Source organism: Plectropomus leopardus, chromosome 2 (genome assembly GCF_026936395.1).
Source record: "Plectropomus leopardus strain MGB_pleo_1.0 chromosome 2, ASM2693639v1, whole genome shotgun sequence".
Lineage (NCBI taxonomy): Eukaryota > Metazoa > Chordata > Actinopteri > Perciformes > Serranidae > Plectropomus > Plectropomus leopardus.
In genome coordinates, this window is record NC_142177.1 from 15756146 (window position 1) to 15774735 (window position 18590).

An 18590-nucleotide genomic window follows, 5' to 3' on the forward strand; every position below is an offset into this window, starting at 1 on the left:
TTACAACCTCAGAACAGCCACCATTCAACAACAATACTGAAATCCCTCTGTAGGTTATGTAATATTGGCTTCTGGCTGTAAAACTATCAAATATCTTTATTATGTACTCTCATATAGGCAGTACAGTTTGTAAGTATTTTAATGGTGGCATATTTGTGTCAACAATAAACAATGGTCAGAGTGAAAGAATGGCCATGGGTTTAAAGTTATGAGTTTTGGCTCAAAGTGTTGTTTGATGACAGTACTGACTGTACTGTACATTTGGAAGTAAAATGTAGCATTATAAATATTATTAGTAATGTCGTTGTCTGCCAAGTTAAAATGACATAGGTCTGCTGGTTACCTATTGGGCACATCATGTAGCCTAATTTCAGGGTAGCTACAAAAAATGAGCAGGACCTTTGATCAGTGTGAAAGGGGACGTGGACCTCCACAAAACAATCTGAAGACATGCTTTATGGAACGGTATTACTCTTAAGTGGAAATACAGGGAATATCAGATCTTTAACCAAAAACCTCTGAGCAGTTTTTTTTATAAGTATGGTTTTTGATCACCTTCACCTGGGCTTCTCAGAGAGTACCAGTCCACTGGCTGAAGCAAGATATAGTGTTATACAGGACCTCCGATATTCTCTCTTTGGTCTTACAGCATACCAAGTTATAGGTGGTTAACTTTTTTTTTCTTTAACTGATAGCACTATCGTACAAATAAATTCAGACTCCTTGTAGCACATTTCCAAATTATAACAGTTAATTTACCCTGGTTATGGCAAAAGTTGTGTTGTCAAGTCGAAAATATTTCCTAACTTAAATTTAAGAAATGAGGCAGAGTTTGAACATATTTAAACTGGTCTTGGGTTGCAGCAAAACCTTTAACACTCAACTTTTGATGCATGCAAATTTAAACATGTCTAAAGTAAGTGGTTGTTGTGGTTTTGTGTTTTGTTTAAGTGAGTAATTTGCTACCTCTACGTCTTGCATCAGTTCTTAAGACAAAAAAATAAAACAAAAAACAATCAGAAAAAGGTATGGCTTCAGTGTATGAAAGAGATTACTGTGGGGAAGGAGAGCGTGGTTAGAGATGGTGCTTCATGGATTGGTAGTGGTGCATACTGTAGATGTGAAGAACTCCAAGACAGGACAGCGTTTACCATCCAGACATAGTCTTGTGATTCTACATTCACCGATTAACTGTCAAAAACGACAAAACAGAGAACCAGATATTGACTTGTCTTCTCTCAATGTGTGTGTGTGTGTGTGTGTGTGTATGTGTGTGTCTCCAGACTTCCTCTCCAGTGTGTGTGTGGCGGCCAACGAACACCCAAACTGATGAGGATCAACTGATAAAGTTAAAAATAAGTTCCCTTTTTCTTATTTTGCCAAGGTAAGATCTCAGAGCTCCTCATTACTCTACAATCTATTCAAAATTACTGTTTTCTTTGTCTGTACAAAAATCAGAAGTAGTCGCATTAAGTGCTTTCAGATGTTTACAGTTATTGCTCACTTAAGGAGTTCAGTATCGCAATTAATGATAATTGTTTTACAGATAACCTACTAACGTTCTCTACTGGTTAATTTAAACACATTTAGAACCCAAACATGTTTTTGACTGTGAATATCAGAAACTGTGGTTTAAAAACACCCTCCTACACACACAAAGTCATGATAAAATGAGTGTGCTCAAGGAAAAGACTTCTCTCTCTTACTCTGTCATTATTATACATTGACTTACTTGAAAAATAGAAATCCCTGTACATTCAGTACAATCTGGTACAACTGTCCTGCAACAAATACTGTTTCTACTCTGGTGGACACAAGTATTCAATTTTTATTAGGACTCCACACTGGACGCAAAATACCTTGTGTGAGATTACAGTGCATGGTCTGTGAGGCCATTAAATACATTGCCACATGTGGACTAAGGGTTCTTCTCACTATGTCATCAATTTGCACCACTCCGCGATTTTTTAAATGTCTGTGTTGTCTCCTGTGGTCGTATCTAGCTTGAACTATGCTACATTGCCCCCACGATCTCCGTTGGTACCGCTCTGTTTCATCTGTATCTGTAAGCTTTTAGAAACTGCAAATAACTATGGATGAATTGAACAAAGAGTACGAACAGAAGGCTCCATCCATGTCGGTAATATGTGTCTAACATTGAGCGTAAATGAGCCATTAATAGTTTGTGTCACTGTGGGGGAATACACCTGTGTATTTCCCCACAGTACACAGTTGTGTATACCATAGATTATTTTTAGAGGAGCCAATTCATATCCCCGTAGAGTATATGTGTTGACACACTGTTTGCTGAATGTCATGCAAATTTTATCTTTAGTATTTTCTAAAAGAAAATAACAAGGCACCAAAAGTCGAGATCTATGTTTTCACTTGCTGTCACCCTCAATCTTCAGCAACAGCATCTAGCATCAGGTTTCCTGCTCACTGTGTTATTGTGGGTATCCATGTTAATATTAAGGAAGTACAGGGAATTATTATTGACCAAACAGGTTGCCTGAACAAAATATAAATAAATAAATATATATATATATATATATATGCTGATCCCTTCAGGAACTTATGAGAGATGTTTGGTAATCCTTTTTTTTTTCCCCGTGGTTTAACTACTTTAATTAGACGGGCTGCTACTTAAAACTCGACATCCTCAGAGTATTAACATATGCAGATAGATTTTCTAAGTTAATAGTGGAGTCTGGAGTGTTCATATCTTGGAACACTTTCATACAATAGGTTGGTTTTTGACTGAGGTGTATGCATATATATATGCAATAAATAAAGACAAAAGGGAGAAAAACACAACTTTTTTTTCCCCGTAAGACACTGGCAACATGTTCAGGAAACGCGTCACAATTTGTATTTCTATATTTAGTGTTGGACCTAAGATAAACCCAAGTTTCTGAAGTCTACACTTGAAATTAGCAACAGAGGACCAACGTCATTATTGCTCATAGCTCTTCAGGGTGCATGCCAAATGGGAATCTATTCAACTGTTCGGAGTGTGTTTTTTTTTTTTTCAGATAACCTTCATTTAATATCAGAAAAACAGAGTAGACGGCTGCTTAAACTGGCCTTGTTTTTATGTCAAACTGACAGATAGCAGTGTCTTCAGAATTTCTGATTTGTGAAGGAAAAGATAAATGGTTACACAGAATCCACCACTACATCATTCATATAAAACGGGAGAGACAGCGTCAGATGAAGACTAGAAATCTTTGTGCCTCTTGCAAGTAAGTCAGTGTATTACTTTGTGTCTTCATAAGAATCAGCAGTCTTTACACTAGATGTTGTCTCTGGCAAGGCAACATAAAGAACCTTCTTTTATTGTTTTCTTGCTTGTTGACATTTGTCAGTTGAATAAATGCATCATTGGAGCAGATCACAAACATTCCCTTTTGAAAGTGAAAGCAAAAACAACTTGACTGTGGATGAATCTGTCTTTACTTCTGAACTGTCAAAGGAGCCACAAGGGAATCTGTCCAAGTCTGATCTAGATCTCATGAAGTGCTTCGTGTGAGCTGTATAATTTGAGTCAGACTCTGTTTTAGTGTCACAATAACAGTAACTGATCCGTCATCCATGAAGATCAACTTATCTGTAAATGTGTTCTGTATTCTTGTATGTGAGGACTCGCATCGAAGTTGGTGTCTACAGTAGGGTTTCAACAATATGAGATTTTCAGAGTAAGTTAACCATCACATAAAATATCACTGTTCCACAGTATGCAGTATTACAAAATTGTTGTTAATATTGTGAGTTACAATGACATGAAAACAGAAAGTTTAGTATTTTGTTAAAGTAATGCTGCACGATAATTGGAACAATTTTTTATACTGTACATGTCAACATGCCAGGTATGATGATCCTCCATTTTCATACCATGTGTATTTCATGATATATTGTGAAATTAGTACATTACTGGAGCCCTAATTTACTTGCAAAGCATAATACAAATCATAGTATTATACTGAGACTAGTGGTAAGGCGAAATCCACAAACCTTAAAATAATAAAATCCAGTAAAATACTACGTTTTAAAAGAATAGCAGCACTGCAAGGTGTAAAAAGGAAAATCGTGGCTAGTTAAAGACAAAAAAAGAAGTGATACATTTTAAACTTTCTGCGTGTATGTTATATTTAATAGGGAAAATTAAAAAAATAGTGGTATAGTAGTAGTGAAGCACTGTATGTCAAATAAATTTAACCCCTTTAAACCTGGAGCAACATCACTTTTCTTATGCTCCTTTTAGACACCTTTCACAAGTATTTAAATCTCTGAACCCTGAGCAAATTGGTGTGATTTCTTTCAAAAACATGGAGAAAAGGCAATGAGCAACTTTGTAAGAAATAAATATTCTATGAATAGTAGAAAATTATTTTTAAAAAAAGGTTATGGAAATCTGTCCAAGGTAAAATGTCTAGGGAGAAAAGCTAGGGACATCTATATTTATAATTATCATAATTACATATTTAAAAATATGTTCAAGAATTATAATACATTTGTAAGAACTTTTTCCAAATCTTGTTTGATTTGTTTGTTTGTTTGTTTTTTCTTTCGTTTTCTTTTTGTTTGTCTTTGTCTCTTTTTTTTTGTGTTGTTTGTATGGTTGTTTTTCTTGTTGTTCTTTAGTAATTTTCAGGTGATTTCCCTGTACGTTTTACTAATTTCTTGCAAACTTTTGGTAATTTTTTACTCTATTCCTCATTGCTTTCTTCCCGTGTTTTTGAAAGAAATCGAGACAATTTTCTCAGGTTTCTTTTTTTGTGATCGAGGTATTATTATTTAGTTTCAAGACATGCATATATAATGACAGCAAGGATTTGCGTGACATATAGTATTGCAGTACAAAAATAAATAAATAAATAAAATTAATCGCGACACCCGCCCCCCTCTCTCTCTCTTCCCACCCACCTCCATTAGATCCCTATATCATTAAACAGCACATTATTTGCTTGGGGAAAAAAAAGAGAAAACTATAAATAGTTGCAGGACTTTCCAGGATCGCATCAAATCGTGCAGCATTATATATTATAAAATTACAGAAATTGTTGTATATTACTTAGAGCGCTCGTCCAACACACATAGTTCTATATATAGCACCGTGCATCTCAGCTACTGAAATGGTTCAAAGGGTTAATCTCACTATACAGGGATCCATAAACCCTCAGATAATCTACCAGTTAATTCGTTATAATGCCTTATATTTTGTATGATTTGTATTTGTAGCCTACTTGTTGCTTGACAATACACACACACACACACACATACACTCACACACACATACACAGGTTGTGTTTTTTAAGAGGGCGGGTGTGGTGAAAACAACACGCGCTTGCCTGTGTCAATCAGTGAAAAAGTCCTCCTATCCCGAGCGCGACCAACGCTGACTCTCGTGTTGTTACATTGTAGCGGAAAGAATGTCGGAAAGGGCCGAGGATGACGTCAGGGGGGAGCAGCGCCGAGCGGCCAGGCAGCAGCTGAAGCAGCAGCAGATCCAGCGGGGAGAAGGCTCCACAGCAATGGCGACTGTTGCGGAGCGGAGATCCTTGCCTAGTCCAGAAATAATGCTGGGACAGCCTTGGAGCAACTGGGTCGACGCCGCCAAACTCCACGGCAACGACGGTGAGTTCCCCAGCGTCCCGAACGTGCGCGAGGAATCGAGGTAGAGCGCGACAGTTGCCAGTCCTGTCCTGTTTTTTGGCCGATTGCATGCAGTTTTTGGTGGAATATGAAGAAGCGCTACTGGTAGCAACAGCACGAGCAGGCAAGCAAGTGCAACTATTTATTTGTCTGTGTGTCGGATCGCCTCATTTTCAGGTGCTGAATCAGAGGAAAGTTTCAAAGACTTCGGGAAAAATCGAGAAGCCATGCGTTTGTGCAGAGAAGGTGAGTGTTTTTTTCCCCCCTCTAGGGCCAAAGGTGTATTTTGGTTCTGGAGGTTTGCACACATACACACACACACACGCACACGCACACACACGCACGCATACACATGGATTTAGACACTTTACACGAGTCGTCCTGTAAATCATGCGCATCATGAATTGATCGGACAACCGGATGCAATAAGTGAAACGTGTCTCCTATTCGTGTGGTAGTTGACATTTACATCTGCCCCTAAAATAACTTAACGGTTAAAAACTTAGACTCGCTGCACTTGGGTCTATGCCCAAACATAGTAATAACAGTGACATATTCTGTTTGGAGAATGCATTTAATGGACTTTATGGTGAAGTATGCACATTTCTGCCATTTTATGCCTAAAACCTTCCACCATATTTACATGTCTTCCCTTATCTTGAAACAACAGCAGTTTGTTGCCTTAAGGATTTTTTTACTGAAATAAGGAGAAATAATTTATAGAAATTAGTGTGATTTCTCAAATGTAAAGGTCACTGCTAAAACGGTGATTGGGACCTTTTGTAAAAGCCTTCTCTATGTCATAGTACTATTTAAGATTTAAGATAAGTTTTCAATGTCTTTTGAAGCACTTGCTGACCAAACAGCATGTAATCTAAATTTATGAATTTTTCAGGCCCCTTGAAATGTAATCTTTGAAAGTCTGCCATCATCATGGTTAAAAAAAAAATCTGATAAAGTGACGAGATGATTTAGGTTCGTGTCAGTAACCATGATTTCTCTCTAAAGCTTAAAACATACTGTGGGTTTCCTTACAGTGTTTCCTTGAACCAGCAGTACGTTCAAAGTGGACATCTTTTGACATGGGTAATAAAGCCATCAATGTCAGAAACACACATCATCTGGCTCCTGTGCCATGGAGTGATGTTTCACAGCAGTTTGAACCGCAATCTTATTTTGGAAACGACTTGTTTAGCGTTAGCTGATTAGTCCCGCTGGCAGGCCGGCATTTAGAATGAGCCTCACTACAAAGGTAAACTGTGACCTCAATAAAATGGCATCTTGTATCACAATAAATCAACAATCATATGCTGTTTTCCAGGCTTGCAGAGCTCTGAGAGCGACATCAAAATGATCAAGTTTACAGGATGAATAGGAAACCTTTTTTGAACTCAGATTGTAATGAATGAATGATAAACAACCTTTGTGACTCCAGTGATACAGAGAAATTCAAAAACCTATTTTAAGAGTCCCTCTCAAATCAAAAGTGTGTTTTTCTTTTGTTTATGTCCACTAAAATGTCAGACCTTGACCATACTGACCTGTGTCTGTGTAAAGTCTGTCACTAGAGAGGTGTTATCACACTCCTCTACTGAATGGAGCAATGTCTGTGATGACTTCCCTAAAATCTGAGATTCAAACATATGCTCGGCTAAAACTGCATTAGGTACGTCATTTATACAAAAAACAATTTCTGTCTGACACAGGATACGCACAACAACGGGGGTACAGACTTCAGCACAACCTGGCAAAGAAAGCTGAAACCTCCAGCGCAGAGCAGACTTGTCAGTACATAGAGACTTTGCATTAGCATAGTAAGTTTTGGCAATAAACATGTTAGTGTGTGCAGTTAATGGATGTAAACTTGACCAATGTAATCAAAATGTAATGCAATTTCACAACCACTAACGACTGCTTGTTACAAGCTAAAAAAACAGCAACAAAAAACAACAAACAAATAAAAGATGCTAAATATACGTACTATTCTGACACGTCTGCCCGTTGCTGACTTCGGTGCACAGCAGACCCATCTGAGTCTGAATTTGATGGAGGCTCAGACATGTAAAGCTGAATCTCAGTGTTTCTTCTGAAGCTAACATTATCCATCATGATGCGCACTGCTCCTTTACCGGTCTTCGTAAGCCAGACCAATCTCCACACATATTTGCAGCGCTGTGCCACCTCTGGAGAGAGCAAAAGTGAAACCTACCACACCAGAGTTTCTCAACGAGGGCTAAAGAGCAGATGTGCATCCAAGCCATTTTTTTGGATTATTTTATGTGGGAAAACCGTGTTAAAAATGATAGAAATTAATTCTAATTTTTACATACTTTAAAATGAGTCTGAAGGGGGACTTAAATGAAGTCTAATGAAAGGTTTCGTGCTTCAATAATGTTCCACATTCATGGCGACTTATAATGTCTTCGGAGAAAGCTTTTTTATGTGTTGCTGAAGACACATCACCATGTGCTGTTAGGGGACAGCCATCACAGCTACTCGGACACCAAGATTAACGTGTCCTTTTTTTTATCTGTATTTCAGCGCTAATTGCATAGTGAAAATAAATGAATCCTCTGTTTTCCAGTTTGAAAATCTATTTGTCTGTATAATTTGGCAGAGAAAAATGGCACTAATTAAGCAAAAACCACAAGATCATCGTCACCATCATTAAGTCTACAGCCAACGACAAAGTGATCACTGTGGTGTGAATAACTGTCTTTCACTTTGACAGTTTTCGGACTTTGGTGACCCCTAAAATAGAACACCTTTGGACACCGAGTTGTCCAACACTTTAGAGGCACATGTGGGTTGAATGTTGGATGTTTTTGGATGCATTTGCTTAACAGGGCATCTGTCATAAGTCATATCTCAGTGAAGAATGACCTTTACATTTAATCATTTTAGTTATAATAATGTACAAACAGTTAGTCGTAACAGTTCAACTGGCAAAGAAAGAAGGATATTAGCTATGTCATATACTTAATAAGACAGTCTACCCCAAAATCAGGAAAGCATGTTTTTCCTTTTACTTGTAGGGCTATTTATCAGTCTAGATTGTTTTGGTGTATGTTGCAGTGTTGGAGATATCAGCCGTTTAGATGTCTGCCTTCTCTTTAATATAATTGACATAATGGCAATCGGCTTGTGGTACTGAAGAGCAAAACATACATTTGAAAAACTCCACAGCAATGTCTCTTTCCAGAAATCATGACCCGATTACTCAAGATAATCAACAGATCTTGTTTTTTTGGTTTTTTTTGGCAGTTTGAGCACCACAAACCGAGTGCCATCTACTTCCATTATACTGGAGAGAAGGCAAATATCTCCAACACTCGGCGACTCACACCAAAACATTCTAGAGTGATAAGTAGCACTGCGAGTAAGAGGAAAAATATGTAGTTTTGATTTTGGGGATTAACTCTTCCTTATATAATTATAATTATAAAAATAAAAGAAAATCTTGTATCTTTATTGTTTTGCAATGTTTAATTCTCAGTCTTTCCAAAAGTAATCCATATGGGCAACCATAACACAGATCAAATATTTACTCTTGTTCAGTCTTACAGAAAGTAGGCGTGTAAATGATCAGTTTCCTTAAGATACAATATTATATTGATTCACTGGACAACAATGCAATATTTGCCAGCATCACAAAGTCTGCATTGATGCGATTTTGATTAGATCAGCATTATCAGAGGCCTGCGATTGATATGAGACGACACCATTTGCCCATTAAACACAATTACAGAAGAAGCTGCCACATAACTGTAAGATATAGAGTGTGGTTAAGTTAACTTTAAACTGACTCCACTGACCCATAAATCAGCACATGGGATAAGTTCACCTTCAGGGCTTTCAGTCAAAAATGTTTTCCTTTGAACCCAAACCATGATCTGTTTCCTACACCCCTTGCAGAAAGTACATTTGTGATTAACATACAGTTCTCTTTGGTCACTTGATTTTGGCTTTCGCTTTTGTCATCAGTGTGTCCAGTTATAGTCTTTTTTTTCTTCTCCCTCTCTCTTCCTGTAAAGGAAAGGGTTAATTGCATTCTGTTTAACAGGGCACTTATCTTATGTTGCATATGCATTGGTCAACAGTGTAGTCTGTGTGCATACCCTAAGACTATAGCGCAATGTCAATAACACATGTCCCAGAGGCATAGAGAAATAGAGCTTTCATATTTCATACAGAGTATTTAAAATAGTGTGAGATATATGGCACTGGGGTGGCAGCCCCCCTAAGAGATTTTGTCTGCTTTGTGCTGAAGAAGCTGTGTTTAAAGTGGATGAGATTATTATATCTTTCCAGGTCAAAGAAAGCATTTTCAGAGGAAGACAGAGAGGCTGAATGAAGCTTTAAAATATGAGGCCGATGGGCTACATGACATGCAAGTGAAACACGTCTCTGTCATGTAGCAGCATCTGTTAGCGTCTGTTGTTTGTGTGATGGGCCAGATCATCACATGCTGCTCAGGACAGAAGTGCGTGTTCATAGAGTTATTCTGTGAGTTTCTATGTGTGTGTGTGTGTCTAGTAGGGGTATTACAAGTTGATGACTACACCTCTCCACCATGACTCACCAACAGATTCCTCCTGTGGTGTAACCGCCATTCTGACACACTCAGATTATTAACATATTTTAAAAATATACGGCAATTGATGACTGGTGGATCCACTTGTCGTTTGCTGTGCTTCATATACATTTTACGGTGGCTCTGTCACAGTCAGGGAGGCTGGGAAATGTAGGGCCAGTGTCAGCCACAGGTCACATTCAGCCAGCGTGTGTGCTGCTCAGAGGCAGCCAGAGCTGCTACTAGATCATTCATCACTGTCATGGATGAGGATGCTGAGATTAACTGGACTCTCAGTCTCCTCCTCTGTCTCATGCTCACACGTTTTCTTTCTCTTCCTCTAGCTCTGGTCCTCTGCTCACGCTCGCTTTGTCTCGGCGACGCCTCGGCCTGCTTCTCTCTGTTTTTTTTCTCTGTGCTCCTTTCTTGGCCTCGCTCTGTCTCCTCTTTCTCCTCCACATGGACTCCGTTGCTCTCTCTATCCTTTTCATCTCCTCCTCGCACAAGAAGAAAATGGAGATCGAGAACGGGGGCAGACACAGTGGTGTTGGACCACTTTTCAAGTCAGGCCATTTCAGTGGTACAGTTCAGTCGGTGCCAGTGTGTTGAATGCAGAGTGGGGAGGCGATCTAGTCGGGCTGCTTTTATAGTTGAGCAACCCGTTTGGAGAACGCTCCCAAGTGAACAACAGCAGCAGTTTGGGAATGAGTCTTGTTTGACCTTGCTATTGATTCTGCAAGGAAATGTGGTTGGCTTGTTGGACTCTGCAGCTCTTGGCCGGTTTCAATGAAGAGTCTGAGAGAAGGTGGAGTTTTTAATGGAGAATACATGGAAAGTTATTGATTTAGCAAATATGTGTGCTCTCTCTAGCTTTACTTTGCTAGTGGTACTGGAGAATGGCTCTGGAACTGGATGAAAACAGCTACGTAAAACCAAAAAGTTACCCAGAACTCAGGCCAGCCTCCAATTACCACTTAAATGACTTATACCTGGAAACACTGTCTGCGTTAGCAGCGTGTGAACATCACAAAACCTGTTGTTTATTTATTTCGGCACCCATGTTCACAAGATAGAACAGCCACACTGCCTGAGTGAGCAGTGCTGTTTAGGTGTATCTCAGCTGCTTTTTTCTTGTTGATTTTTCTCTGTGTGGCATGCATGGTTGTCAACAGAAATAGACTGTGATAATTATATTGACATTATACCACCTTTTACTGTGGTTTCAAGCTCTCTATCTGTCACAGACATGAGGAAATATAAATATATCTAATTCCTTCAGCTGTTGACACAAGGCATTTTATATTGAAATATTTTCAGGATCGTGTCGCCAACAATGCAGGAGCTTGCACAACCTCATAAACAAATGGAATATTTGTTTATAATTGTGGAAATGTAATACTCACAGCAGCAGGCAGCATTGCAGCAGAGTTGCAGGAGCAACGCTGCCAGTTTTACAACTGCAAACGTGCGAGACACAGCAGTGCGGCGAGGTTGCTATCATGTGCTGCTCGCGCATGCAGTGTGTCTGAGGCGTTACACTTGTGCAAGTGACGACCAGTGAGTCACTTTCCTGCAGACCCTTGCTTGAGCACATATGCAGTGTGCTTCCCTACTCAAGTTCTATATAATTTACATGCCTTCGTCCATAAAGTGAAGACATTTGCCTTTTCTCCTTGGCAGACCCCAGCCACTGAAAGTAAGTCTTTTGCTCCACTACTGTTGAAGGAGACACTTAGCAGAGTGGCTTCAGACAATTGACACATATTAAGTAGCATCAGGCTTGTCAATTCATCCACACAAGACTGCCACTGACCTCCCTGAAAGGGAATCCCGCCAGGTAGGCCCTTTTAAATGGTCTTTGCTTAATGGCCCTCATCCCTTCCAGACTCGTCCAGTGGTATTTGGAGAACCCTTGACGGCCCTGGGAGAGTGCATATTGAAAAGGGGCTCCACTTCTCCCCTCTTGTATCCTGTCCTCTGCTCATCTCATCATAATGCCCCAGGAAATCTCTTAATTAGCCTCCCTAATTAGGTGCTTTCTGGTTCTTTGCGCCATGGTAAATTTTGATCACATTCTGGTGAGGAGCGGCACTTCCCTCTGATATGCCTCAGAGTGGCTAGAGTGGTTTGTGAAGCGTGAGGCATGGTTTGAACTATTTGGGGGGCTGGAGATGCTGGAGCTGCAGACATGCCATGCATGTACCTTGGCATTCATGCTCCTTTTGCTTTTAAATGATTGTGTGCCTGACAGTTGGACTGCCTCAGTGGCACTACAGGACAATTCCCATCTTGGCACTCAGAAATGTCCTGAAATACTAGAAACATCTTAAAGATCCTAGATATGCCCTAAAATCCAAAAAATGTCCTAAAATACTACAAACGTCCTACGATTCTAGAAATGTCCTTCAATCGTAGCAACGTTATCCTAGAAATGTCCCAGAATCCTTATATGAGGCTGCTGCGACTGGCCCCTGGCCTCCTGTCATTTTGTAAAAGTGCCCCTCCAGCAAAGCAAGTTGAGTATCTCTGCTGTAGAAGAACAACACAGGAAGCATGAGGGAAAAACATTGAATTGTATTCCGTAATGATGGCTCTTAAGTCACAAATCCTCCACACACACCACACGGCATACATTTTATGTGTGTTTTTTGTTTATATCTGGGAGAAATGTTGATTCTTTTACAGCGAGTAACCTTTGGATTGTTAGATCAGCACTTCTGCTTCTGATCATTAAGACACTGGCTATGATAAATGGGGACTCTTAATATGATGATAAATTGCTACTTTGGAATAATCTGTATTTGCACGTGCAGAATTTGGTTGTCGGCTTGCCTTCAGTGAACTCGTTCATGTTCAGTTTTTTATGTGTTTATTGTACAGTGCAATAACATCTAAATTTTATCCAGGACATGATCAATTTTCCTTATTTGTGTTTTGTAAAAAGATAATGCCATAAACTGGAGTTACCCCACCTGGAGCTATTACAGTGTTATGACAACAAATGTTTTTTTTCATTGAAGTCAGTCAGCTGCCAGCTGGGTCACCAGGTGAATGTAGGTCTATGTTTGCCTCTCCTTGACTTGTGCCCTGTCTGGTTGATTCTTTCTGTGTACAGACATGCCCATATTTGGCCAGTGTCCCGCACAGGACGACTTTTACCTGGTGATGTGCAACCACTGTGGCCAGGTAGTCAAGCCCCAAGCCTTCCAAGCACACTACGGTAAGTGTCATGCACAAGCGCACACACGCATAAGTATGCACACATATATTCAGCAGCATCTTTCATGCAAAAACCATGCAGAGTTTCTGAATTTTATAGATGACCCCAAGCAAGTAGGTGGAATGAATGCGGATGTTAGATGTAGTAGATTAGTGAAAAAGGAAGTAACACAGTAGTCTTCATCTGTAGGAGCCATATACCATGAAGTGCCACAAACTCTGATTTATTTATTTATTTATTTAATTCACTATCTCACCTGTGTGTGTTTACAATTTTCATTTTAATATTTGATGTGGCACTCCCAGTCTTTGCAGTAACGTACTTTTTTTTTTTTTAACTTAAACTTTAGATCAGATTTCTGTTAATGCTTAAGCTATGTGTGTATGTGCGTTTCAGTGCACTGCTTAGTTGTTAAGCTGGGTCTCTAAAATGCTAAAGTAAATGGATGAATTATAGATCTGTGAATAGAGTGACTGCATCACTGTGGATCTCTTTAAAGTTGACAGCGTTCACGGCAAGTTCACAGACGCCCACAGTCGCTGAAGAAATGAGCTGTCTTCTCACCACCAAACTTATTTGGTATTACTGAAATGTTAAAGAAGGCTGCATGTTAGAGTGACATCTACCATGTCATGTCATGTAGGGCTGTTAAATTAAGATTGCTTTATTAGTTGAGGCTGCAATTACCGATATTCATTGTCGATTAATCTGTCAGTCATTTTCTTCATAGTCTATGAATTGTTTTAAAAGCTGTCTTGGTGAAGGAATTTCCCCTTTTTTTTTTTTTGGTTTTGCAAATTACATCATCAATCCTGATTTTGTTGCTATATAATTATGCTTCATTTGCTTTATTGTTAGGCTGTTTTTGGGCATATTGTTGCTTTTTAAATGACAAAAATGACCCAGTTTTTAAACATTAAATAATTGTTAATTGTTAAATGCAGAACACTAAAGGGCAAAGAGGTGCACATATTTTCAGCTGAGACACTTTGGTTGCTATGATACAGAGTATGTCTGGAAGTAAATATGTTGGTACTAGGTTGAGTACCTATGTGCTCTGGATGAAGGGAAAGCTGATGCACGTAGCAAGGGAGGGTGTTCCTCCAGTCTGTGTAGGCTCAGTATTTTTATTTATTTATTTATTTTTTTAATTTCAGTATTCATTTGTTGCACTGCAATTTGTTGGTTGCTCTTTGTGGTAGGCTATTTGTCCCACCTCCTTCACTGTGATTGGGTAAAAAGTGACCGTGACGAGCAGCCCGTGTTCAACCAAATATTTTCAACTCTCAGCGACTAGAAAAAAACTCCAAACAGGCAGCGCTCGGCCAGAATAGACACTCTGCACCTTGTCATGCTGTGGGCTTTTGTAGCTGAGTGTACATACCAAGTGACAACCTCCGAAGCCGAAAAATGAAGCCAGTCTGGAAGTGCCAAAAACTGCAGTTCAACGAATGGCTGCTTGAGGCTGGCTTCAAAACAGAGTAAATCCCCAAAGACCCCCATGTCAAAATGCCCAACTTCATAGCCTAAACACATGTGTACAGCCTGGTACAAAACCTGGTATTGGTCTCTAGTTAATCAATACATTTATTACAACTATAGGTGGGTGAATTCTTTCACAACTCACCGGTTTACATTTTCTTGAGGCCTAAAGTTAAGTTAAGTTCCCCAAGCCCAAGATGACGTCCTCAAATTTTGCATTTTTACAACCCAAAGATTTACTGTTATAGAGAGGAGTAAACAAAAAACAGAAATATTAACATTTAAGAAGTTGAAAACAGAATTTTGATTTTGTTTTATTGAAAACATGATTCAAGTAGATTAATCAATTACCAAATTAATTTGCCATAAAGTTTGTAGTTGACAACTAATTGATTAATTCTTTCAGCTTTCAAACAAGTCTTAGTAATTCAAGTTAATTTAAGGGGACAGGGAATGCATAATTTTTTGTCCAAACCTAAACACTCCCACTCCCAGCATCTGAATCACACATCTGATATCATTCTCTTCTTAAAACTTTTTTAGTGTTGTCACTGAAATCTTTTCAGTGTTGTGCATTCCCCATGAAGTGTGGCAGCAATTATAGTAGTCAGGGTCAGCCACAAGAGGGAGTTATGATGGCATATTGCTCTTAACGAAACCAGTGTCCTTGCCACTGGTTCGACCTTTTTCAAAGAAGGGCTCCTCCCACACAACAGACTGATACAAGTCTGTCTAGACCCGACTGTTACAACCTGCATGAGGATTTTGAAGACAAGTGGACAAATGTGGGACGGCATTACAGTGCCTATGAATTAAAACATCATAAAAATATCTCAGCATGTGGCTGCCATACGTTTTTAACAGGATGGTATTTGTGAATTTGCAGAATCTGATATATTTGATATCTGATCGATTAATTCAGCCTTAATCATAATAATTGTTCACCATCACCTTTATGCTGTTAAATCATTGTGTGGATTAAAGTTTAATAATTGCTGAATGAGCAGCTTATGGTGCGTCCTTCGACTTCTATTCAAGTAGGAGTTTCTTTGCAACCTAAGTTATACATAAGCTTGCAGTCCAGACAGAAGGCAGGCAACTGGAGGCAATGACGACCAACACTGCACAAACAATGTTTCCCACATAACTGGAATCCATGTGTGGCAGTAGCTTACTTTAAAGTTGGTCCCCTTTTTATCTTTTTTTTGCGTGTCCGTGAACGCAATGCGGGCATATCGTTTCAGGAGTTTTTTTTTCCATCAGCAGCAGTTAACTAAGCTTGAGCTGTGGGGTGGATAATTGATCCGTCGATCCGGTCGGAGCTGTCTAATCATAGTAGATTGATGGAAAAGAGGAGCAGCTGCTGCAGAGGCAAGTGAATGCAAACTTTTTGACCCAGGGCCTCACTGCACCTGACGTTCTGATGCTCAGTCTGAGCGTATATGGGAATCCCTGACAAATGCCTATGATGTGCTCTTTTTACAGCTGTTCCAATCAATCTCATTGGGGAAAAAAGAGTTTTCTTTTCAGTCCCAAAAATGGTAGTAGTATGTAGGGAAAAAAGATTTTAAAGAAATGAGAAGAGAAAAGGCCACAGACATGGATCAAATACCTTTGTCTTAAGTCTGGAGGAGCTGAGCCAACTTGCATGAAATGTAAATGTTAAAGCACTACATTAAATATGTCTTAATTTGGTATTACAAATAAAATGTGGTTTGACAACTTCTCCGTGTTTTCTACCTAAGACCCAGGTTTTAAGCAGCATCATCATACCTCTTGGAACGGTTGACCTAGTTGGTAGAAAGCAGTAGCTAAAGTCACATAACTGGCTAGTAACCTGACACCAGCTGTGCATGCATGTACAGAGCTGTAAAGTAAAAAGACAGTAACTTTTAAGGACATTTATTCACCCAGACAAAAAAAGACGGCAGACGTTTAATACCACTTTGATTCCAAGGTTGTAAACACAGCTGCACATAATACTTATAGTCCACTAGATTCTCCTATGCTTTCATCTGGATAAAGTTAATTGTGTAAAGCCCCTTTCCCGTGGCACCGAAAAAACCCACTTACACCAACTAACGTCTGGCTTTTTTTTTTTGATGGGAAACGTTATAATCTGCATTGTGTCCCGGGTCAAATAACTCTGAAGAAGTCATGGGTAATTATTGCCGCTTGTTCCAATGCACTTCCATCGGCAGTGGTGCAAATACAACACCTGGGTGTATTCATTTTTTTTAGCCTGTATACTGGCATAATGGAATAAACAATTGCCAGAAAATACTGTCTGTCTCTGTCCAAGCAGCACTCGAACATTGTTCTCGGTTAGTTGGCATCAAGGCTTGAGAGAGAGACGGATTAAGAAAGAGATATACGAAGTAAGTAACCACCGTAACATTTTCACTAGCTTCCATGCTGCTCTGCTGTTTACTAGCCTGGTTTGTGGCCCGTCCAGTAAAAAATAACTTGATAGCAGTGTCATGTCAAGGAGAATGTTATTCTTAACAAAGATCGCGTAAACTCTGGGCAAATCAGTCAAGCTGTCTGAACAATTTTTCTTCATTTAGTATGGATCACATACAACATGAGTTCAGGTTTTCTGATGATAACTGCTGCCTGCCAGCCCTTTTTATGTAATCATATTCCTCTATTGGATATATGTGTATGGATTTATCACTTCCTGCTCAATCAGATTGTCAAAACAGTTAATGATAATTTTCATAATCGGTTAATCTGATGATTTTAATAATGCATTTTTTGTAATACATGAATCCTTAAGTCAAAAACACATCAGAAAATAGTAGAAAGTGCAGACTGCAGTTTCCTAGAGCCCGATGTAAGGACCCAAATGTCTGATTTTCTCTGACCAAGAGTCCAAAGACCAAAGATTTTTCCATTTACAATATAAAATAGAGACAAGCAGCAAATCCTCAAGATTAAGAGGCTGAAACCAGACAACGGTTGGTACGTTTTGTTTGATAGATGACGTAAACATTTTCTTGTTGATTGACCAATTGTTTCAGCTCCACACTAGAACGGTCTAAATCTAGGTAAGCTTCTATGGCGATGCCACAAAATGTGGCCATACAGAGGAGGAGTGGTCTTGCTGTGATTTGCCTCCTGTCTCCCTTCCTCTGATGTCATTATGGGAGGACCCCTTGTAGCGTGAACACAGGGTAGAGGCACTGATCTCAGCACCATTGAGATGGTCTCAATATGATTTTAGCGTGCTTCTTTGAGCCCATCTGTCTCCCGTTAGGTGTTTGTGCTTCTCAGCTGAGGCTGATCCCAGCAGGGGTGACACTCACTGCAGAACGGGAAGCTGCTAGCTCGGCTGCCGCTTTATGCATTTGCCTGTGAACTTACTTGTCGAACAAAGGCTTGTCTCCTTGCAGCACCTTGGCTGAGGCAAACACACAAAAACTCATTTTGCACCCTGAGCTTATATAGCAAGGAAACTAACCGTAGTTTGTTATTTTGACTAGAAGAACAGGTTTGTTATTTTCATACAGAGGCCAGGCCATGTAATAATTTGAACGTGGGGCTTGTGGAGATGTTTGCAAGGCCATCTCACTTGTATGTTAGGGTTTTTCTCACTTACACAGCCAGGGATTCCCCTTAGCATCGAGCCAAGTGTTTGACAGTGTGAAAGAGGATATT

At 39.4% G+C, this 18590-nt stretch overlaps 1 protein-coding gene across 2 annotated transcripts in view; it reads left to right on the forward strand.

Annotated features, from left to right (window-relative positions):
* Positions 1 to 18590, forward strand: part of atxn7 (ataxin 7) — a 35183-nt gene that overhangs the window by 1138 nt on the left and 15455 nt on the right. The window contains exons 2-5 of one of the 2 annotated variants that reach the window (XM_042502490.2): positions 1284 to 1384; positions 5425 to 5637; positions 5833 to 5901; positions 13344 to 13448. In XM_042502490.2, coding sequence (XP_042358424.1) covers positions 5433 to 5637; positions 5833 to 5901; positions 13344 to 13448 — 379 coding nt within the window. In that variant the 5' untranslated portion in view covers positions 1284 to 1384; positions 5425 to 5432. Of the gene's footprint in view, positions 1 to 1283; positions 1385 to 2661; positions 3699 to 5424; positions 5638 to 5832; positions 5902 to 13343; positions 13449 to 18590 lie in introns of those variants that run through there. The other variant, XM_088086467.1, reaches the window with a different exon arrangement.